General features: G+C 33.9%; 1 protein-coding gene across 1 annotated transcript in view; it reads right to left on the reverse strand.

The window, feature by feature from the left end:
- The window catches only part of GALNT13 (polypeptide N-acetylgalactosaminyltransferase 13), a 592,145-nt gene that overhangs the window by 210,988 nt on the left and 356,319 nt on the right, over nt 1–24,838 (reverse strand). The window contains exons 5-7 of the mRNA XM_004482209.4: nt 6,863–7,029; nt 6,049–6,256; nt 3,281–3,451 (exon numbers count right to left, since the gene is read on the reverse strand). Coding sequence (XP_004482266.2) covers nt 3,281–3,451; nt 6,049–6,256; nt 6,863–7,029 — 546 coding nt within the window. The remainder of the gene's footprint in view (nt 1–3,280; nt 3,452–6,048; nt 6,257–6,862; nt 7,030–24,838) is intronic.

Here is a 24,838-nt window from a genome sequence, read left to right on the forward strand (position 1 = left end):
ACAACAGTAACAATAGAAAACGAGAAGTGTTAAAGAGGATGTGGAGAAAAAGGGAACATTCTATAATTTTGGTGGAAATGAAAAATGGTACAGCCATTGTAGAAAACAGTGTGATGCTTTTTCAGAACTGCCATATGACCCAGCAAACCTACTTCTAGTCTATACTCCCCAAAATTAAAAGCAGGCATTCAAATAGTTATATGGAGATTGATGTTCATAGCTGCATTATTCTGTTAAAGATGTAAGCAGCCCAAGTGTCCATAAATAGATGAATGGATAAACAAAATGGGATATATATAAACAATGGAATAATGTTCAGCTGTAAAACGGAAAGAATATCTGATTCATGCTACAATGTAGATGCTGGAAGACATTACGTTGAGTGAAATAAGCTATACACAAAAGGACAAATATATGATTTCATTTGAAATAATCAGAATATTGAATCCACACAGTAAGAAACTAGAATACAGGTTTCTGGGGTCCAGAGCAGGGGTAAGGAATAGGAATTTAATGCTTAATTAATACAGAGTGTCTGTCTGGGATTATGGAAAAATTTGGGTAATAGATGATAGTGAGGATACCAACATAACATTTTCAATGTAATTAACACTGCTGAATTTTTATATTTGAAAACTGTTAAAATTGAAAAATTTACTAGAAAAAAATTTAAAACTGTACACTGAAAAAAGGAACCCCAATGTAAACTGTGAACCATAGTCAGTATAATTATAGTAATATCATTTCATCAATTGCCACAAAAATACCATATTAATGCAGCATTAGTAATAGGGAAAACTGCTCATGTTTGGGGAATATATGGGAACCCTATACATTATGCATGATGTTTCTGTTAACCTAGAACTCTTAAAAATGTCAAGAGGAATCAACAGGTTAAAAAAACTAAATATTCGGGATATTAAGTCTATTTGAGTCCCATAATTTCAGAAATGCCAAGGATTTAGAGAAACTCCATTTCTTATTAATATGAAAATATCAAAGCCTAGAGTTTGACAAGTTAAAGGTTTACTTTAAGAGTGGTATAACTGAGTTTAGGCCACGAGTTCAAATTGGTTCTCAATTTATATAGATCCATGATCATATTTCTAAATGATGACTAACTAGTCAATTATAGTGACTACAATGATCTGTTATAACTGACATTTTAAATGAAGCATTCCATTAACAAAACCAAAATTTCAACCTCATTTTAATCACTTTAGCTATTCAGAATTCTGTTAATCAAGTAAGAAAAAAATTCTGTGATGAACACCTAGAATGATTTATCTGTTTGTATGAATGTGAAAAAAAAATCATCACATCTTCAAGTAACAGATTACAAGTACAAAGAAAGTTCACATTACAGCTATGCTGATGAAAATTACCTGCAGGCTATTATAGCACAGCCAGTGAATTAATTAACCTTTTGCCATAAAAAATCTAGAAACTTCAGCAAAGACTGAGACTTCTCTCTGTCTCACTTACTCTAGCTCCCTCAGCATTTTAGAAAAAAGAAAATTTCAGTTCCTGAGGTGAACAAATCAAATATACTTAAATTTTATAAGCTTTCCATGTTACTACAATAAAACCTCATAAATTGTGACTAAAATAAATCAAATGAGATGCCTCTTTTGTTTTAGATAATGAAAGTTGAGACATAATGGCTGATTTCTACATAGAACTTTATTTGTATGAACATCAGTAATTTCTTGCTATGGATGTTGATTATTTTTAAATTATCTACCTTTTGACTGTGAAGATAATAAGTCATATAAAGCATGTCTCTTGCCAATGTGTTTAAAGAAATAATGAATATAAACATACATGCATTCTTTTAAACTTTTTTTCAAATGAATAAAAATATCTATAATTTGAGTGTACTGGTGAAGCATTTTGAGTTTTCACTTGGGGCCTGGAGCGTAAAAATCAGATAATAATAAGTGAAGCTATGATCTAGAAAAATAGAAATTCTAATAAATGCTGATAATATAATCCAATGCATTTCTTAAAGTTGCTAATGGCAAGAATCACCCAGGTTTGATAAAACTGGAGATTATACCAAGTTTTAAGCACTACTGGATAAATTATACTTCAAATATTGATATAAGAATTTCACATGTCTTCATGCAATTGTTAGGAGCTATATTTTATTTTTCTTTTTGATGGTGTATATTTCTTTAAGAGGGTCATCTGCTCCCAATATTTAAATAATTATTCAGTAACAAATGATTAGAACTGTCTTCCTCCATCAGTCAATATTCAGAGTTACTTTTAATTTACCCATTATATAATTAATATGATGGGCAATTCATTCCATTAATATAGGACATTCTTGTTTAGATAATGGGTGACATATTATTTTAAAATGCTAGGGTATTTTCTATTATTCCAACAAAATGATGAGTGGACAAATTGATCCTTAAAGAGCTAAAATAATGAACTCCCTTCCCAAAGTATTGTATAAGAAGTCTTTTTGGTTGCAAATAAGAAGTACATTATAATGTTTTAAGGTAGGAAGGTAATAATTTGTGTTAATAAATTGGATACTGCTTATTTAGACAACTATAGATGCAGATAATATTTCTTGTTTTGCACTGAGTAAACAATTTATGAGTATATATTTCAAATTAGGTAGCTGTTTATTGAATAAAAAATAAATCCTTCAGAATTGTTAATATATTAAAATGTTCTAAATAGATATTTCTGTTGTATTTATACAGAACATAGACATTTAATTTTAGTAAATTTAGAATATTTACCAAAACATTCTGGCTATTTCAATTTTGGTAATATTTCTCTTGTAAAGCACATACTTTTAGATAAGATGTATGTTTAACTGAAGGGTGAAGACTAGAACATCTTTGTCTTTTTGTCACATATTAAATTCACAATAAATATACTTTGAATAAAAGAATACACAAAGTTACAAAAGCAATTTGGATCTGCTGCCTATACTTAAGTTTGCCTATGCTAGATTTAATTTAACTAGCTTTAATACTCTCTGAATCATATATGATCATGAAGTGTCTGCATTCCCATTATTTATCATCTATAAACACCTTTTAAGAGTATTTGTAATAAAATTCTACATTTAGCTGTAAAATATGAAAGATTTAAAAACTGAAATGTTTTCTGGACTAACTTGATTTTAAATATCCTCACGAGTTATTGTTTATATGAAAAATAAGTATATGACTTTAATGGACAGAAATGAGACCACAGATTTATAATACTTCCATAATTATTTATTACAGGAACACAGGAGATAAGATCTACATACCTGACTGGTAAAGTCCTGTCTCCTTTCCTCCTATCCATTTCTCTTTGGGGAACAGGATACCAGCGGAAATTCAGTTTCCAGTTAAAACCCCCATAAGTCATGTCTGACCCAGCCATATATTCAAAGGTATCATCACTAATGACATCGATGATGGGGCACACAACTGTTTTCCTGCAGAAAAATTAAACCAGCTTACATATACCTGACCGTTTAAATATTAAATTAGCTTCTTCAAACAATATTGCTGATATGTTGAGTTTACTTATTTTGTGACTTAATACACCTTTATTTTCATTTCATCCTTTTTCTATATGGAATTATTTCCTTTTACTACAACTTCCTTACACTCTACTTTACACTGTCTCATATTATCTAATCAAATATACTAATTGATTTTCAAGCTGATTTCCAAATGTATTCTAAGTACTAGCTCAGCAGGATGAACATAGTCTATTTTTCATAAAACCTCCACCCACAGCATGATGAGTAGAGCTGCTCTGAGATTATGCATCATTGTAGCTCTAACCCACTGAAAATCAATAGCATGCAGGTTGGGGAGAATGGCAGCTTGCATCTCAAATAGCATAAGTTAGCTTAAGGAGATAGTTATGAGAAAAATCCTCATGAAGAAAATATCTACCAGGAAAAAAAATGGCAGCAACAATGAAAACCAAACCTATGAGTAAAAGTAGATATTTCTTAGGACTGATATTTGGGCTATGACAATTTCTAAGTGAATTATTTTAGAATTAAGGGTTTAGAGTCACAATCTGGATGGTATTCTAAGATAGGTGAAGATAAGCAACTTGTATCTGTTTTTTTCTCCATGACCTATTTTTCTTAAAGTGAGGGGAAGAACCAGGTTGGAATACTTAACAGGGGATTTTTAGGGTAAGAAAATGGTCACTCGGGAGATAATTAGGTACTCTTTTAAACCCTATTGTGCTTTCTTTTGCCTGTTACTCAGAGCTTACATGCTCTATTACAAGACCAACGTTCTGTCATCTCCACAAGTAAATGTTCAGGTCTGCCCAAGATTGCCTTGACTGTAGCTGATTCTGAAAACCCAGCTTAGTTTTCATGTCTGATAGAATGTAAATACACAAATATGCTTCTAAAGCACCCACAGGTAGGAAGTAAAGAAATGCTTTCAATTACTTATGCTTGTTTTGTGACCCCAGAAACATCAATGCTCATTTCTAATTGGGTCTTATATATCCCACAACTGACCAAAGTCTGAAGTTGTTTGAAATTAACAGGATTCATCTTGCATTAGAATGCCTAGACCCTAGTCCCAAAACAATCAATATCATTTCCTCTTTGCTAGTTATATTTAATAACAATTAGTGGAGAAACAAATTATTTGATCTAATAACCTAAAATAGGAATTTATTATCTAGGTACAGCAACTTTAGTAGTTAAATGCAGGGTAAGAGATTAGAGTTCCTCATATGCAAGTATAATCTAAATATATTAAGAGATTAAAAAATAAATGTCCTGTACATGACCTTATTAAAACAGCATTAAATTTAAAAGTCACTAAGTTGAATCTGAAACACGTTTTTAAAAAGCTACATAATACATGAAAAGGTGCCAAGAAATGCATTGAAGATGTTCACTTTCTTTTGCTTGGCTTACTCTCCTATGGATACTGTACAATGCATGGAGTGGGAAAATGTCATTAGCCATGTACTACACTCAGTTGACTAAAAGGATCCTACTGCTTTCTTCAACTGCTATGGTGCATTTTACCAACAGCCTCCATCCATATTTCAGGAAAGTACCAAATCCTGCCATTTATGTGATGTGGCTGCCCTATCCCAGGCGAAGTAGCACCTGTCTCGGAGGCTTAATTAAATATTTGAATTCTAAAACCACCTGTACGTGAAATGGCTATGCAAGCAGTGTGTTATGTAATACTTTATTACATCAAAAACACCATTCAATGTTAGTTGACTTCATTAGATGTTTAGGAAATATACTCATTTATCACCAACATTTATGAATATCTACCAAAAAAGCTTGTGTGCCATATTATTATCAGAAGGAAAGAATTGTGGGTAACTATGGGGCTTCTTAATTTCTATAAAGTGTTATTCAGTCTTTCAGATTTCATATTTATACGTGTAAATTGGCAATGTTGTTTAAATAAATTAAACATTTTATTCTTATAGCTGTACTCCCTGTGTTGTTTTTTTAATCATGAGTCTGTTTCAGTGTGGTTGGTATGTGTATGCATGTGTGTATGTGGGTTTTCTTGTTTTTGAGATACTCAAGGTGATTTTGAACTAGACTCTGACTAAGAATGCTGACCTGGTAGGGACAACACTGGTCTGGGAGAGAGACAAATTTGAACTGTTGTTCCTAGCAAGCAATTTAACTTCTTTTCTCTTCTCTCTTATTAGATAGAGATAAGAGAATCTATATTACCTATCTTACCACGGCATTTGTGGGCCATAATGCAGTGCTTTGAAAAGATGCTTTATAAAATATTATACTTTTTCAGGTTGGACTGATTTTCTTTACATAAAAAATGAATATTCAATTTTTTTTAATTTTTTCAAATGTTTGACTATTTTTTAATCAACTACCATGTTCAGAAGGAATAAGCCAAGGTCGTTTTTAATAAACAAGGAGACAATTGCTTAAAAAAAATAAGCTAGGAAATAAACATTCTGAAAATAGTAACTTAGAAGTTCTGATGGATAGCTGGAAAGTCCTGACAAGTTCAGTCATAACCCAGGCAGACATAAAACATGAATTCTCACCTGTCTTCCTTTATTCTCGCTAGTAAGGGCTCCAGCCATCCTAACGTGCATTCACAGTGTGCATCAAGGAAAGTTATGACCTGCCCTTTTGAAGCAGCTGCTCCTCGAAGGCGAGCACGTATTAACCCAGAGCGCTCTTCCATTCTAATAATTTTTACCGGCACTTCTAAATTTTTCACATAATTCTCTAATGTCAACTTGAGAAAATCTGTAACATGCAATAAAAATTTATAAGTAAAATTTGAAATGATTTAAAATACAGCAGAAATAATGCCCAGATGGAAATTCAACACACAGAAACTGTGTCTAACCCCTGTCAAAATCAGATGACATAACGATGTAGAGATTTCAGCAGTTAATTATTGGACAGTTCATTATGACCCTGTTGCTTGACTGACAAGCATAAGGTCAAATTAGGAAATTAATATGATACCAGGCTCTAATCTAGAAACTGGGCCACCTTGCCAATGCACTCTCCTAAATTATAAATTATTTTGCTTTTGCCTGAAGATAAAAAAAAATGAGAAGAATTCACAAAGTCATAAACATGCTTGAAAATTTGAAAAAAAAAGAGGACATTTTTGAAAGTCATTTTCACTTTTTCAGATTAGTAAGAGTCAAATGGGGTCATGAGAGAAACTGAAAGAATTAATTACTTGTTCCTGGAGTTGGCATTGGTGAGGTATATTGATACAAATTTGGCAGGTGGCTACAGGGTTAGTATAGATATAAGGCAAATATAGACCACTGCCCAGATATCGTTTTTACTGTTATGAAGCTTTTTAATAAAAAAATGCAAGAAACATATCTCTACCTCTTTCACTGGCATCATCTACCAAGATGACCTCAGAGAGTAGATAGGGTGGGGAACGATTTATAACACTGTAAACCGTTCTAAGGAGAGTGCTCCAAGCTTCATTATGAAACACAATAACTACACTTGTGTTTGGAAGTTCATCAGGGTAGACCTTTGTTTTGCATCTGGAGAAGAGGAAAAAAGCGGTACATGTCAATATACTTATTTTTAATTCGGATCACAATAATAAATATCCATAATAACTTGACCTTTTTTTTTAAGAAGGTACCAAGGATTGAACCCATGACCTTGTACATGAGAAGCAGGTGCTCAAACCGCTGAGCTACACTGGCTTCCCCAAATCACACCACTTTAAAGTCCCTTACTATGGAAACATTTTATGAATACCTGAAATCATTTTCCTTTTCATAAATGCTGTGAGTAATCACTTGGCATTTTGAAAATTAAATACGCATATTTTATTTTAAATCCTGCAGGGAACAAAGCAGCATGATTTCCACTAGTCTAAGGAAGCTAAAATAACATTTGGAGATTGTCAATAGAGGGCCAGGTACAACAGAGACAGATGAATTCATTTAGTGGATATAATTTTATTTTTTGTTTAGTAAAAAAGGGAATTATTGTATGACTCAGAAAGTTATAAGAACATAAAAGACAAATATCCACAGGGTTTCAAAGCATGTAACACTGAGATTATTTTTCTTTTCAGAAATCTAGTCATGCATGATTTCCATTCAAACCTTGTCTGCTTTGAAGGAAGTACGCAGGGCCACGATGCATTTTACAGGTCCCAATTAGTACTAATATAATCAAAATCAGAGACCAGGAAAGAGAACAGGCTACCAGCACTTAATAAACTTTAATGTGCATAGGAATCATCTGGAGAATCGTTAAAAATGCAGATTCTGATTTAGCAGGCCCTGGTTGGAACCTGAGAGTCTGCATTTTAATCTGCTCGCAGGTGCTGCTGGTCCCTGGAGCACACCAGCTAGGTGTGCTCCTTAACTGTAGGTTAAGTTGATTTTAGAACAATGTTCTGAGAAAGCTTTAAACTTGGCTTACAAAATCCAAGCCCAAATTTTACTTTCCAAATGATCTAAAAAGGATTTTGGTAATAAAATATGTTTTGTTTTCTAGATGGTCAGCCCAAGTTTAACACACAGTTGGCTGTTATCCTACTTCAACTTGTCGACATATAGACATTTTTGTCATGTAACTTTAAATCATCTTGATTTTAGAAAATGAAAAAATCACCAGGTTGAGAGCAATAATAGAAGTTTATTTTCCTTATTTTTTTTCAGGTAAATTTTCTGAAGGCAACAATTAAAAAATTCCATAAAATAAAATGATTCAGATACTCTCTGCTATTCATGAACTATCTAATACATGACAAATAAACCATCATTAGGCTTCCTCCACTGGTAAGTAAAAAGAACCCAATGAAATGTGGGAGATGAACCATTTAGTAAAACAAATACTGATTTTTGTGTCCCGGTTGAGATCTTACTTGTCTTTTAAAACAATCTAATATGTCATCTATTCAGTGAAGTCTCCTGTAATACTGGAGAGAATGTATACATGTCTTAATTATAATATTTTTTCAGCATGTATTTATCTATTTGGCAAACAATAAGTAACCTAAATATGTAAGCTATTGTACATATAAGACAATCAAAATATAGATTCAAATGATTACTTTTTGCTTCATCATCATTTGATCTGCACCTAAAAGAAGCTTATTCAATGAATTTAGAAAACAATCTTGGTAAGTCAGAAAGGTTCTCTCTGCCATTTTGATCAAACTTCCATTCTTTTGTCTTACTGAACAACCCCATCATCATCATCATCATCATCAGTGTGAAGACGATGGAACAAATAAAGAAGTAAAGCTGGACAAACTGGCTGAAAGCAATCCAATGGTAAGCAGTCACAAATTTAATCCAAAGTTTTATAGTCCATAAAGGCTACTTAAGGTTCATAGAGAAAAAAGTAATTTCTACTAGACAAAAGTTTTTGTATGTTTTGCAAATTACCAACAAAAAAAATAGATGAGATATTTAGGTAAATTATTAAAAGTATCAAATAAAAATAGAAATCTTAAACTATATCATGGTTTGATGGTTAAAAAATCCCACAAATGTAAATTTTGTATTCATTATATGTGTCAAAGTTATAATGAACTAATTCACTATTAATGCAGCTATTATGTATACTTTCAAAGAATTTCCACTGTCATTATTTAATATGGCATAAAAATAAAACATGGCTAATATTTTAATTAATTCTTCCCCAAGTTCCCATGAAAATAGTTATTCAATAGAGAAGACAGTGTGTACTAATAAAACAACTTATGACAAGTTAAGCTAAACAAATTAATGAGTTTTCATGCCAATTTATCCAGTTATCTCAAAATGCGTAGACTTGTATTAATAAGAGTTATAATTTTCATGGTTTCTGTAGGTATATGAAAGATTGAACTGGTGTTACTGTTCTTATATCATCAAAAATGTGCTTTCACCTATGGTAAGAGCCACCATTATTTTATGTGCCACTAGGAAAGAAAAAAAAATGGTGTCATATAAACTATAACACAATACTTTATTATCACTGAAATATATTTAATACTTAGGTACAACTTACAGAAAAAGCTTTGAAACTTATTTAGACATAGATTTCTATCTATATTGTCATACTAGACTCATAAATAGGTTATACCACCTTCTTGTTGCTTTGAATTTTCTCTCACCTATTTGGTGGGACTTTTTCCAGATTTAAGTCATACTGCAAACTTTTAGCACATATCTCAGTATATAGAAAACAGTTTCCTCTTCCTGGGAGTATCCTCACAGGTACCTCTCAGGAAAGCTGTATGTCTTATACTTTAAGGTGCAAAGGAATCATCTGGGGACCTTATTAAAATGCAGATTCTGATTTAGTAGGTCTGGGCAGAGCCCATTCTGCATTTGTAATAAGTTCCCTGGCGAGGATGACATTTCTGGATGCTGGTGATGCTTTAAGATACAAGACTGATGTAGTAATTAAATAGAGGACTGTAGTCATTGCTCGAACAATAAATATTATTTTACCAACCCTAGATTTAATTTTTGCCACTCTGTTTCCTTGCCTTTCTTCATAAACAATGACTTTTTGCACCAATACTGCATTATAGCATAATATTTAAAAATTGTTTTTTTATTTTTAAAGAAGCTTTAGACTACATAAATGTTACATCAAAAATATAGGGGATTTGCATATACCCCCGTAAACACACACGCCTTCCCACATCAACACATTTCATTAGTGTGATACATTTGCTACAATCAATGAACACACTGAAGCATTTCTACTAACTACGGACCATAGTTTACATTATAGTCTACACTTTGCCCTGCACTACCTTATAGTTTTTCATAAAATGTATAATGGCCTGCATCCATCATTGCAGTGTCATGCAGGACAATTCCAAAGTCCCCAAAATGCCCCCATGTTATACCCCTTTTTCCCTCTTCCTCCCCTCAGAACTTCTGGTGGACATTGCCTCTATATCATTGATCTAAGTTCTTCCTTTGCTAGAGCAATAATAAGTCAATACATTGTAAATCCTCACAGGGCCCACAGGATGGAATGGAGGAGAGTATGGGCCATGATGTGGACCATTGGCTATGAGGTGCAGAGGTGCCCAAAGATGTACTTACCAAATCCAATGGATGTGTCATGATGATGGGAACGACTGTTGTTGGGGGGGGAGAGGGGGGGGTGGGGGAGCGGGGTTGAATGGGACCTCACATATATATTTTTGATGTAATATTATTACAAAGTCAATAAAAAAAAAGAGAAAAAAAAATAAGTCAATAACAGAATAATACTAAGTCTGCTTTAGTCCATTGTCCATTCCCCAATTGGAGGATTTTGGGATGGTGATGCCTACTCTGTTTCTGATTGCGGGGCGGCTTAGATCCCAGGGGGGCAGATGTATGGAACTGCCTTGCTTATAGTTGCAGACACCCTCTGTTCCTTGGGATGGGCACCGTCCATCATAATCCTTTCATTAGTTGTCCTAGATGAGTCCACTGAACCGGAGAGTAGCTGTTGCAACTCTGCTGAGATTCAGGGCACAACCACCATATTAACAGATCTAAGATTTAATACTCTGGGACATATATTTAACAAGTATAGTGCTAATTATAGGTTCAAATAAAAGGGGCAGAAGAGCCATGTGCAGGGAAATTATAAATAAATCTAACTCTGTTATACTGGGGAGCTTAAATTCCATAGTAAGGGCTACTGACAGGGTACTGAATTCCTGGGATTGCCTGTCCTGCTTACAGCTTAGTGTAGCCTTTTTGAAGAAATTTTAAATGACAATTTAAAATCACCACATGTACTAAAATCACTGCACATAACTTACTGGAAACAATGACTATAGGAACAGCTATGATCACATTAATACAGGCTCAAGAACTATTTCCTACATGCCAGTTGGTAGACAATGATTGTGTTATAATTATTATCTTGATTTCAGACATGCAAAATCTAATTTAAAAAATGGACATCATAGAATCAGTGAATACAAAATTATTTTTTGTTTAGCCAAAAAAGTACAAAAAGTATTGTTTAATTTTTTTAAATGATTTTAATATACAGGCTGCAAGAGTTTTTAACGTTTATTTTTCCAAAAATATTTAAAATCAAACAAAATAGCAACCTATTAGGAGGTATGGGTATTTGAAATCAAATAAGAAGGGACTATATCAATCTCTATTTCCTGAAACCTGACAAATCAGTTGTTCTCTGTGATCTTAAGAGAATCATTTCACTGCTGTCTGAGTTTCTACAGCTGTAAAGTAATATTGAAGTAGATAATCTCAAAAGCCCTATCTAAACTCTGAGATGATCAACAATGTTACATTTTTAATGTACGGTGGTCAATGCTCAGACAACACTGCAGAGTAGAGCCCAGAATCTCCAAATGGTGGAATTGGGAAGGACTTTAAAAGTTTTTAATTCAAATCTTCATTTCACATAATACAAGACTCAAGTCATGCAACTAGTTCCATTCTCTGTAGTGTGAGACAATAAGAAGGCAATAATAGTGTAGCAGTAACAATTTTTGACCCATATTATGTACTATGTCAAAAGTTTTAAATGCTATTATTGGTATTTGAAAACCTAGCAAAAAAAAAAACACTTTTTAAAAAATGTGCCTTAATCATACATGCAAATCTATCTACCTAGCTAGCGATCACAAATTTTAAGCATTGAGTCGGCTTTTATTGAAACTATGTATATACAGCCAAAGCTTTCTTTTCTTTAAAATCTTTTCAAAACATTTGTAGATTTAAAAAATGGGCAAAGATGATTTCAGGTTATTATTGCAACAACCTTTCTTTTAAAGATATTATTTGTTTTAGAATATTAGTAAATATTCTAAATGGGGTTGGCAAACATTGACTTTATTGTGGGAGCATAATGCATATATAATTAACTTTGAGAGTTAAGGTAGAAGACTGCAAAAACAATTTCTCATCAATTTGAAAGAAATATCTGATGTCCACTAGTCAAAACAACTTCTCCAAATCTGGTACTCCAGTTAAATCCCAAGCTTTATCATGACAGTACTTCATACTTACACTATATTGTGAAATGCTGAATATAAAATACTTGAATGGAAGTGAAAGTTTATTTCCTTTTAAATCTGTCGTAATATATCTGTGTCTCTTAATCTTGACTGTGCATTGTACTCACCTCAGAAGCTTGAAAAAATACTGCTGTATGGGTTTTAGTCACAGAGATTCTGATTTAGGTGTCTCTAGTGAGTGCCATGGACATTAGAATATTTAAAAAATCTCTGTAGGAGATTTGAATATGTAGGCAAAGCTGAGAACTGTTGGGTCCAAGGCTATTCAACAGAAATACAGATTTTTTAAAAAAATGTATGTAAAACCTTTTTTGCTTAGGACAACCCTTTTTTAAACAGATGCATGAGGTTAATCTCTTTTTTCGAGTTTACACCAGATGATATTAATAATACACCATTTCCTGTCAGTGTACCCTGGGCAGTCAGAAAGTTCTAAGTCATTTACAATCTCTTCTGTCATTTGTATGTACACTAATGTTGGTTCATATTTCTATCAGCTGTTGATTTATAAATGTATGAGAAATAAATCCAGCTGGTCTACTTTAGAGGGAATATAGGGTCAAATTTGTGTTTCCAATGCCTATAACAAGGAAAAACAGTAAGACAGTGTTCCTTTTACCATCTTTCCCCTTGGCTATGCATAAATCATGGTAAAATAAACTGTAACAATTTGATTTTATGTTTTACAAAACCATATTGATGTTTTCAGATAAGCTATTGGATGAAACACACCACATCAAAGAAAAAAAAATTGCCTACAAGATGAGAATGTGAAATCACAAAGGATCCATAATTACACGTAGTTTGGTTAGACAAAATCCAGTTATGACTCAAAACAATAGCTGTCAACACTGTAGATTGCATGACTTGTTGGATCGCTGCTCAGTGAGTCCGTGGTTACCTTTTATTGCCTCAATCAAAGAAGATTAATGACAGTAATTAAAAATAAAGATTTGCAATACAAGTCCCTAAATACTTATTTTTAAAAGCTACAGGAATTGCACTGAACCTTGCAGAACTATGTGTGATTTCTATGTTTTCCACTCATTATTTCATACTCACAGAAAAATTTCATCATTCTCCAATGCATTCATGCAAAGAAAACTTGGGAAACAGGAAAGTGGTTCTTTCATAATGGTTAAACCGTTTGAGGCTACATGTAATATGAAGCACTTAATTCTGCATCAGTTTTTATATGTTGATTTATATTTACATTGTGATAAGGTTCCAAAGGGAATTTATAATTACTCAGGCAATTCAAATAAAAGAAAATCATATTTTTATTCAATCGTCCCCAACATCTTTATTTTAAAACCAGGCCTATTTGCCACATCCTTGGCCTATTTGCCACAGCTCCATTCCCTTGCCCTTCTGATCTTTTCTAAGAACCAGGGCGGGGCAGGGGGAAAAGCAGGTGTTTCTCTGACCCTCTTGCTTTGGGGTTCTGTTTGGAATTTTCCTTTGGGACCTCTGGTAGACTATTGTAGTGCTGGAGTAGGAAACAGGAAGCCAGGAAATTTCTGCCTACACTTTGCTAATCCCATTATCCTATAGGAGACTATTCAGCCCTTTCCCTGCTGCCTTGTATCTTGTATAAGCCCCAATCTTTGCATTTATTATGCTCTTTCTTATGTCTACCTCATCCAATAGACTTGAAATTGTTAAAAACAAACAAACAAACATGCAAGTTAACCTTATTTTTCTTTGGCTCTCCAGAACCTAGCATTCTGCCTGTCACAAAATATATTTAATAAGAAGTTGAACAAATGAAATGATGAGGCAGGCTATTGTACTATCACATGTCAGCATTGTTGCAATCTGAATTAGGGATATTAAAATAATGGTTTCTCTACAGTTTTACATTATCTTTAATTGATTTTGTTTGTCAGGTTTCTAGAGCCAGGGCAAATAAATGAGCAAGGGACAGGGAAGGGAAAGAGGATAAGAATATGTGTCTGCAAGTCATTCTATTTTAACACATTCCCCTTAAGCCTTAATAACATTATCCTTACTTGACATATTGGAGCAAGCTCTTGACTTGAGAGCCTATGCTTTCCAGAATGGGAAAATCCAATTCTTCCACTAGGATCTGTGAGCAACTTCTCTAAGCTTCAGTTTTGTCATCACCTAAATTGGAGGAAAACCGTGGCTACGCATATACTGCAGTATTTCTGAGGATACCAATTGAATTTACAAAGGAATATGTCAATGTAATTTAGTATTATACTATTTTTATATTATGAAGAACTTTATAGAATTTTGTAAATATGGTCTTTAAAACTATTTGAAACATACTTGCTGCTGGTAGGATTCTATTAACATAGGCCCTAATAATTTGACTTTTATCCTAATTCCTGTGACCAAACTTTCATTTTATTCACTATTCCAATGCCAGTTTCAGTAATGTATCTGGTATCTAGACCATCCAGGCTTCAGAACTGCTTTACTTATTTCTCCAGTATAGCAATGTGGAATGAGGGTCCTGTCATGTATTGCTCCTAACCCTTGCTATTAGATTTCCCTGCTTACTTACCTTAATCTCTGCTTATTATTTTCTACTGGAAGAATCCAGAGGGTCATGTTCTGCTGCTTGCTGGGATCTTCATTTCTCGCCAGAATTAGAACTGTCTATCTTGAACTATCTGCCAATGCAAGCTTCCTACTAACCAAAGCTGGGACTGCCACCCACTCTAGCCCACCCTAAACTCCCCAACTATTTGCCATGCCTTGCTGTTTGTCTGATAACTACATTTGCAATCCTTACCCAAGTTTAGTCCATCTCCCCTACCAATCAGGCCCTGGCTCAAGAAACATCACAATTAGGAGTCCATTCTGAGTTGTTAACACTTATCCATCTCTTTTATAGGTAGCCAGCAATTGTGCTCTCTGTCTTATATGGATCAACTCATTTGATCCAGAGAAGTGAGACCTTTTGCAACCACAAATCTTAACTAAAAGGACTGTGACAAGGCTATAAATCCATACATAACTTCCTTGCATGCTTCAAAAACTTCTGGAAAATAAATTTACTCAAACAATAAACTGCACAAATAGCCCCCATCTAAGGACAATAGGCAGCTCAAGTGGGCAAACAGCCTTCTTTTCAGGATAATACATCACTTAACTGGAAAAACTGTTTATCAGTTCACTTCCAGATCCCTTCCTCACACTTCCACCAGCCTTAAAATATTAACTCACATAATTTACCTGATCCCAAAGAGAGTCCTGCATTGAAAGACCACCATAAGACCATATCCTCATTGTCTACAAATATCCAGAGAGCTAGATGTGACTAACAAGACTGTCTGCCAAGGTGGCATTATTCTTTACTACAATAGGGAATAAACTCAGCTTTGCTTGATCTACAGGGGATTCTGTTGGTCTTTTGTGGAGTTAGCAACTAATGATCACAATATTCCTTATTTATTTATTCTATTGTTAAACTATTGCTTCTATGTGATAAATAAAGATGTTCAGACTCGTTAATTTATTTGCTTTTAAAGTGGTGGAACTTAGATCCAAGCCTCACAGTCTGACTTCAAAATCATTTCCTAACCCCAGAGGTATTTCTGGTACCACTGTTAGTTAAGTCACTACTTTAATCAGAGCACGTGGGGAATAAAGATGGTAAATTATTCCTGTCTCAGTATTTCATGATGGAACTAAGCAGGATTTGGATATAGAGAAATCTCCTGTAGTGATTGAGTTCTGACAGTTTAGAAGAATGAAGCCATAACTGCCTATCAGAACTTGGTGCCTAAAAACAGCCAAGTTCAACAAACCAAGAACAAATTCATCATCACTAGGAGAGAAGCAGAAGAGAATGAAATCTTAAGTGGGATTAATACCACTGATTTTAGAGACTACCAGTAAACTACTATATATTTACTAGCTATACCTGCATATTACAAAATATATTTAATAAGTTGAATAAAGGGAAACCTCACAATGAGACGGGCTTTTCTATGAATTATCGGATCAACTCCCCAATCATATCTCAGAATTATTATAATGTGAATGTTATAATCTGTGATCCAGTATAGGGTAACATAGTGCTAGAGTCAGACTGCCTGATTTTATTAAATTCTGTGCTTCATCTCCTTGGCTGTGAAAGAGTTCTGACTCACAGAGTTGTAAGAATTAAATGAAGTAATATATGTGAAGCATTAAAGCATACAGTACCTGGCACAAGTATGCACTATATATATAATTTATTATACCTGTACTTTAAAAAATACATATAGACACAGTCACCTTATTAAAATGTGTGTGTGCATACTTGTAAAACTGAACTAAAGAGGCTAGCTAGTACATGGCTTGGTGAAAATCAACATTTCACTGGTGAAGAAAGACATTTTATAATCCATTGCACTTTTTTTTTTTTACTAAAATTGGAGGAATAAAGCTTCAAAAGTAATAGCCACTCCTTACAGATTAGCTTGCTAAAGTATTTTTGTGCTAATGGAGGTTCTTTAAAATAAGAAAAGATCTTCGTTATTTTAAAATAAATTCAGCACCCCATAACAGTAGTAATGGATGAACGAAATAAAACAGAAATAATTTATAACATTGGTGAAAACATGAAGTCTTCCGAGGTCACTACTTTGAAGGGGCCTCTATGTATTTGAACTCGTAAGGTCAGATAGATCTTTGTTTAGGGAGGTAAATACTTTCTTATTTTAACAGTTAGTATAACCATCCCACTTAAGGAAGAAACTGCCTTTGTTGAAGAAAGAATTCCCTAATAAGGCATTTATGGAGGCAAGCATAAACTAGAAGGGGTGAATTCCCAGCAAATAAAGGAGATTGTTAACCACTTTACTACTTTAAATGAGACAAGCGGAAACTTTTTTTTTCCTACAGAGAAGATGGGGTCAAGAAGGAACTGGGAACAGGAGACAATCAAGTAAAAGGATATAAAGGTAAATGGCCAGTACACTTTCCTCAGTGATATTTTAAGATGAGTATGTCTAAAATTCAGATTTGAGAACAATTTTGCAATGCAACCTTACCTTCCCTCCACATTAAATCTACCCTATTACAAATGCATTGCATTAGTGGTTTTGTGACTGCGTCATTAATTTGAGAAAGAAGCCAAGTTTCATGTCTAGATTACACTGTGAGGAACAAAGCAAGCAGTCACATAAGCAATACAGAATAGTAAGTTCATCATGGAGTTTGTATAAATCTTGTGGGCGCTAGATTGCCAGGAACAATTCTCTGTTTTCTACCAAATAAATGGCAATCATATACTCCCTTTGGAGTTACTTTCATGATGTCAGTATTAATAAACAGTCTTTTTTTCAGGACCTAAAATGAGGAAGAAGCCAAGAATATTCTACAAGCAAGTTTTATGTTCTTTCTGTTGTGAATAACTCTCCTGAATTTCGGAAATGAACTATAATTCAACTTTGCCACTATTATAAAAGTAAAAGAGTACCATACAAGTAAATTCTGTCGCCTTTGTTGTCTTGGAACATGAATTTATGAGGTTGTTCCCTTTCTGTGACCTCTGAATATAATTCCCTCACACTATTGAAAGTACTTAACAATGAGTTGTCTAGAATAAATGTGTTTATTGCATGTGATAGCTATAATTAAAGTGACTTTGCAACAAAAGTACTCGCTGTGCCATTCAAAGGCTTATATTCTTACATTCGTTAGTGAAAATACCACTGAACTACTAACAGGCCTGGAATCTGGACGAGGCTTTCCTTTAGCCCTTTTATATGGTCTTATCCCAGTCAACTGACCACCCTGGGCCTCCCATTTCCACCTCTTGAGACAACAAAAACACCATCCACCCAAGTTCAAAGCCATAAACTTGGGACTCAGCAGTTTTCCTTTCACTCGCCACCAACATCATCGAGCTACAAAAGCCTGATGTATCTTTCTTATCCTTCCTGACTACTTTAAATTCTACATAGAACATCAACTCTCCTCTGTCTTATTGCATGGTGTCAACGTGGTGTATTCGTAGAAAGTTCTTGCTCCCCAAAATATGTTCTCCTCATTATAGACCAAAATGCAAATTCAAATAGCCACTCCTTTATTCAAACTTTGATGGTTCTTCATTGTCTAATGATAAAATCTGAAGACTTCTCAGGATCTGGCTCAGCTTCACCTCAAGTTATCTTCTCTCACCCTCAGATTTAATTCTTTGACAATACTGAACATCTCAAATTTCATATAGGAGACAAAGCTCCCTCATGCCTTTATCTTTATATACACCTGTAATTACTTTTATTTGGAATGTTTCCTTCCCCGAAGATCATATTGTCCAAGGTAGGGCTCAAGTTACACTTCTTATGTGAATAACAATTTTTCTCAGGGACATTCAAGTGCTCAGTCTCCTAAATTTCCACTCATTTCATATATTTATCCCCCTTTCTTGCTCGTATACATAGCTGCTTGGCAATAGGCTCAACTGAAGGATCAGCATTGCTCTAAAGTATTTGAAAATTTGCTTATCATAGTGTAACTACTGCTTTCAAGAAAAAATCAGAAAGGTTATCTGGAAGGATCCTTTTCCTCATAGTATCCTTCTAATGAGAATTTCCAGCTATAATTTATATATAAAATATTTATATATCCAGCAAATGTTTCAGAATTTACATGTATTAAACAATATGTTGGTTATTGGCCATATATCTTTGAAGAAGATGAAGTTATGGTTGATGGAAGAAAGTTCAGTAGGTCAACAAAAACTCTATATCCACACTGAATTAAGTGATGATAATTCAGAGTAAAAGTCTGTGCCAAGAATAGCCTGGTGTTGGCAAGGGGTACCTAGGAAAAGCAAAATGAAAGTATACTTACAGAGAAATTGGTGACATTTGTAGGACCTGGTATCATGTAACAGGGCTCAAATCCAGAGGGTGAGTTCAGTAGTAGAATGCCACAGTTCATGAGACATGTGGCAGAGAAAGAAAACAATTCACTTATGGAGAGACTGGGGTTCTGTATTTGTCAGAACAAAAGTAAAGGGCATAAACTTTGCTCATGGATCAGGGTACAGCATGGGAACTAGATCCCATGAGCAAAGTAGCAACTAAAACAGATAAACAGGATCAGTGAAGATGACCCTTGGTGACCAGCTTATACTGACATTTCTGTGATTAGAAAAATGTGGTCCTTATGGACAGTGGGAGTCCTGTCCCATAGATTGAAAAACAAATTGAGCCCTTGTGCCTAGAAAACGGGGCCCTTTGTTCCAGTGAGACACAATCCATCACCATGCATGCCATCATAAGCAGAGCATAGCATGGGTTTCAGTTCCCACTTATCCATCGGCTGGGTATCTTTGTGCACTGCACACACTCAACAGTTCTGCATGAATGTCCCGAGACTAGAAGTCCTTAAATCACCCTTACTTCAAATGGAAGAAAATGTAGCATTAATGTGGAGAAAGTGGCCATGATAGCTGTTGAGGGTAGGGAGAGGGAAGAAGAGACATGATGTGGGGGCATTTTCAGGACTTGAAGTTGTCCTGGGTGGTACTGCAGGAACAGTTGCTGGACATTGTAGGTCCTGCCATGGCCCACTGGTTGGACTGGGTGAGAGTGTAAACTACAATGTAAACCACTATCCATGTGGTGCAGCAGTGCTCCAAAATGTATTCACCAAATGCAATGAATGTGCCACAATAATGAAAGAAGCTGTTGATGTGGGAGGAATGGGGGAGGGAGATGGGGGCTATATGGGGACTTCAAATTTTTTGAATTTAACATTAAAAAAAAAAAATCACCCTTACTTCAAAGATTATAAGTTCTCTTTCCAGACACACAGTTGCACCTTTAGAACAAGAACTGTGGATGGAATTAACAGTGGGGCAGAAAGTCAGGTTATTGCACTTTATTCAAACAGGGTCAAGGGTAGAGAGACTATTCTACCTATATGAAATAAAGTATGTGTCCTTTGTGAGAATTTCTATATTCCCTTTAACTCAAATGACTTCCATTTATTTATAGCTTTGTTAAAAATAAAGCACTATATATTAATATATATATATGTAAATTATCATAACTTTTATTTAGTAATACTTTATGACTTTTAATATCATGGCTTTCTGGCACTAAAGGAATTCTGCAAGAAATAACACCACTCTGTTCCTCTGGCACAGAAACCTAAATATATATGTTGTATATATTTACAAAAATATTTTATATTCATGAATGATAACCAAATTAAAATTAAAATCTTATGTGTGAAATTAATCAGCAAATTAAAGCATAGACATTGTTGTCTTACTAAAGTAAAAATTTTAAATATGAAATAATAATTACAAGGCTTAATTGCTGCTAAATTAAGTATTAAACAAAGGACTATTTGCATCATGAATTCTTCTTCCTGTGTATTTCTTCAGAATTGCTACTAATAGCAGCAACAGGAAAATTGTTTTTGTGGAGGGGAGATTTATCTGGTATTTCCACATCTTTAGAGCAGGCAAGCATTTTTTGTAAGAATAAAACAGAAGTGATGTCATGTCCTTCTTAAATACATCATGTCATGAGGCATCTGACACAAATTTGTGCTATTACTAATGTTAACTTTGATCACTTGAGTAAGGTAGTGTCTACAAGATTTTTCCACTGTAAAGTATTTTTCTCTTTGTAAAATTAAGTTCTTTGTGAGGAGATATTTTAAGACTTTGCAAATTTTCCATTTTTATCAAGTATTCACACTGTACTCAAGTAACCTGATGATTATTGCCTGCAGTATATATTTCATGTATGTTTTCCCTATATTTTGGGAGGTAACTTCAGGGTAAATTCCTAGAAGTAGAATAAATGAGTCAAAAGTAAATGCATATATAATTTTATTAAATATTGCCAAATACCTCTCCATAAGTGTTGTGCCAATTTACATTACAATAACCATTGTCTGACAGCTTCTGTTTGCCCATAGACTTGCAACAAGAACGTGATATCATGCTATTAATTTTGCTTAGTGTAATACAAGAGAAAAGATATCTGGGTAGTTTTCACTTGTGCTTCCCTAATTAGGAATGAATTCAAACATTTTTAAAAATATGTTCAAAAGTAACTTTTATATATTTTTGGTATGAATTGTCTGTTCAACTTCTTTGCCCATATTTGTACTGGAAAATTTCTGTTTTTTGATTATTTTGTTTTTAGCTCCTCAATTGTTGAGTTTTTTATGTTATAATGATATTAGCCTTTTATCTGTGATACACACAGCAAATATTTTCTGTCACTTTAATTTTGCCTATTAATTTCACCTAATTTTTTCCTCATAAAAGTTTTTATGTTTTCAAAGGTATCACTATTTTCTTTAATTGCATGTGGATTATGATCATATAGAGAGCATTTCTTTTTGTCCAGGTTACAGAATAATTAAGACATTTCTTTTTTTCACATTTAGATTGCTAACTGATGTGGGGTTTCTTTTCTTTTTTTGTGTGATGTGAAATATGGACTTAATTATATATTTTTCCAAGTGACTAACCAGTTGTCCCAACATCACTTCTTAGGACTGAGACAGATTTGAGGTGTCACTTTTATCATGTACTAAACTTCCATGTATTCTTGTGTTTATCTCTATATTTTCTATTTCATTCAACTTGTCTACCATGTTCCATTATCCTACCATTTTAATTATACTGGCTTTATACTATGCTTTAGTATCTGTTAAGATTTGCTCTCCTGTGTAGCTTTTTTCTTCACTTCCTTAGCCATTTTAGCATGCTTTTCGTTAGGTAAACTGCTCTATCCATCCTGATCTGTTTTATTTCTCATGTATATCAAAGTGCCAGTTCACTTTCCCTTAAATATTCAGCATGCTTAATATTAACTAGAGTTTGATTTTCATGTTAAGTTTTTGTTAAAACAAAATATACATATAATGAAATGTACGAATCTTAAGTGTATCTTCTCTGAGCTTTGATAAATGCATACACTAGTCTAACAAACTCCTATTAATACCTGAAACATGATCCTAGCCTCAGAAAATCTCTTTTAAGCTATTTTTTTTTTGCCCCCAGCACTGCTCTGCTCTGATAATTTTCATCATGGTATCATATATATAGTATATGATCTTTTGTATAAAATTTCTTTCACTCAATATATGAACAACCAAAAATTCACATACACGTCTCTTTTTACTGAATAATCTGAAAAACGACCTTACTACAGAGCACTTTCTGAATTGTAATGAATAATGGAAGTCAAAGCAATCTCCATATATCAAACACTCCCTTCCCATCATTAGCACCGCATAAATGTCTTGGGCCTCAATTGTTATTGCTAAATGTAAGATAAAATGTCATGCCTCAGCAACTACAAGCAATATCAAAATGTCAATTATCCATTCATAATTTCAATGTAATGTTATTTAAAAGCAGCTGTTAACAATTGAATGAGGATCCTGGATAATAAGTTATTTTACTTGCAATAAGGTATTTTCAAGTTATTTATTAAAAGTGAAGTAATAAATTGCAGTAAAATGGACTAGCTCTTCATCTAAAGTTTCATATTGAAAAGAAATAGTGAATATAATCACTCCCAAATAGATCTGATATCTGTCCAGCAGCCTATATATGTTACTGATATCTATTTGGTTGAGCTGCATAAAACCTGTTATGCGTTTATTTAATTTTCATTATTAAATACATTCACATCTGTATTCTACCAAAAAAAATGAAGGGAAGATAAATGGAATATCAAAATATAGGTTTCTCTTTTAAAACATATTTAAGATTTAAGACTGCCTGATTAAACATCTAAGTACAGATACTTTTATAGTTTTATATGCTAAAGAAATTTCAGATTCTATCTTCAAATAAATTTACCAAGAACTACAATTTTAGACTAAAAAATAGAAATTATATACTTAAGCCAACTAATTGTCTCTTGTTACAACATGGAAAGTCTGAAATAGACCTGGAAAATTTCTTAATTTGGTCTTCTTTATGACTGAATTAATCAATATGCTCTTTTATTTACCTCTTAAATTCTTAGGGAATAAAGTGGAATAAAAAACACACTCACAAACTATTTGTCTCTCTCTTCTGTTCACACCCATAGCTTCTACTGCTTCAAAGATGACTTCCCTTTTTAATCCAATTTACCCCATATATTCACAGTTGTTGAACAAATCCCTGCTTTAAGAGATAATGTATATATTTTTTCTACCTTCTCTTCCTGAGAGAGAACCACTTTGGGTAGATTTAGCTTCTATTTCCCCATTGCAATTCGTTTTTCAAGTATCCAGATGGGTTAGACTCTTGATACCACTTACTCCCTAGATAGTTGGCCCAATTTCCTTTCTGGATAATTCTATTCATAGAGACATTCAGCTACACTATGTAGTGAGAAGAGGTGGAAATTGGTAGAAGAGGAGAGGAAGATCACAGGTATCAGGTCTTGGACATGCTAAGGAACCAAGGCTCTTTAGAAAGCATGTTTCTTGGCACCATGAACAAAGATCTGTGTGAGTGCATATTTCCTGTTTCCTCATTTTAAGTGTGACTTAGGACACCTAATAGTAGTATCTCTAATTTTAAGTATGGGAAACTGCCTTATAGGCAGGAAAAATGATCTGACAAAAATACCCAGTGGTTATGCTGAAAAACAAAATCTAGGTCTCTGAACTTTCTGAACCATGATCTTCCTTCTAACGTGTATACAGGGAGAAAAAGATGATTTCTCTATAAAATGCAAATGGCCTACATATATCACCTCTAATGAAACCTGTAACAACAGACTAATAACAAAAGGAAAAGGGCAAATCAAAACCATTTCAGTGGTTTATGAAAAATTATTTCAGGTATTAAAATAATATAAGGAGAATTGGATGTAGCTCAGTGGCTGAGCTCCTGCTTCCCATGTACAAGGTCCTGGGTTCAATAACAAGTACCTCCTTAAAAAGCAATAATAAAATAAAGCATTTTGTTTCCTTAGTTATAGAGTCAATCCTTTTCTGATTCTCTTTTTTTCATTATTTATTTTTTCTCTTTATTTTTTTAACGTTACATTAAAAAAATATGAGGTCCCATATAACCCCCACCCCCCTCACCCCACTCCTCCCCCCATAACAACAACCTCCTCCATCATCATGAGACATTCATTGCATTTGGTGAATACATCTCTTAACACCGCTGCACCTCATAGTCAATGGTCCACACCATAGCCCACACTCTCCCACAGTCCACCCAGTGGGCCATAGGAGGACATACAATGTCTGGTTACTGTCTCTGCAGCACCACCCAGGACAACTCCTACCCCCGAAAATGCCCCCACATCACATCTCTCCCTCCCACTCCCTACCCGCAGCAGCGTATTATTAAAACCTCTTTATCTTTCATGTTGTTGGCT

This window comes from Dasypus novemcinctus, chromosome 7 (genome assembly GCF_030445035.2).
Source record: "Dasypus novemcinctus isolate mDasNov1 chromosome 7, mDasNov1.1.hap2, whole genome shotgun sequence".
Lineage (NCBI taxonomy): Eukaryota > Metazoa > Chordata > Mammalia > Cingulata > Dasypodidae > Dasypus > Dasypus novemcinctus.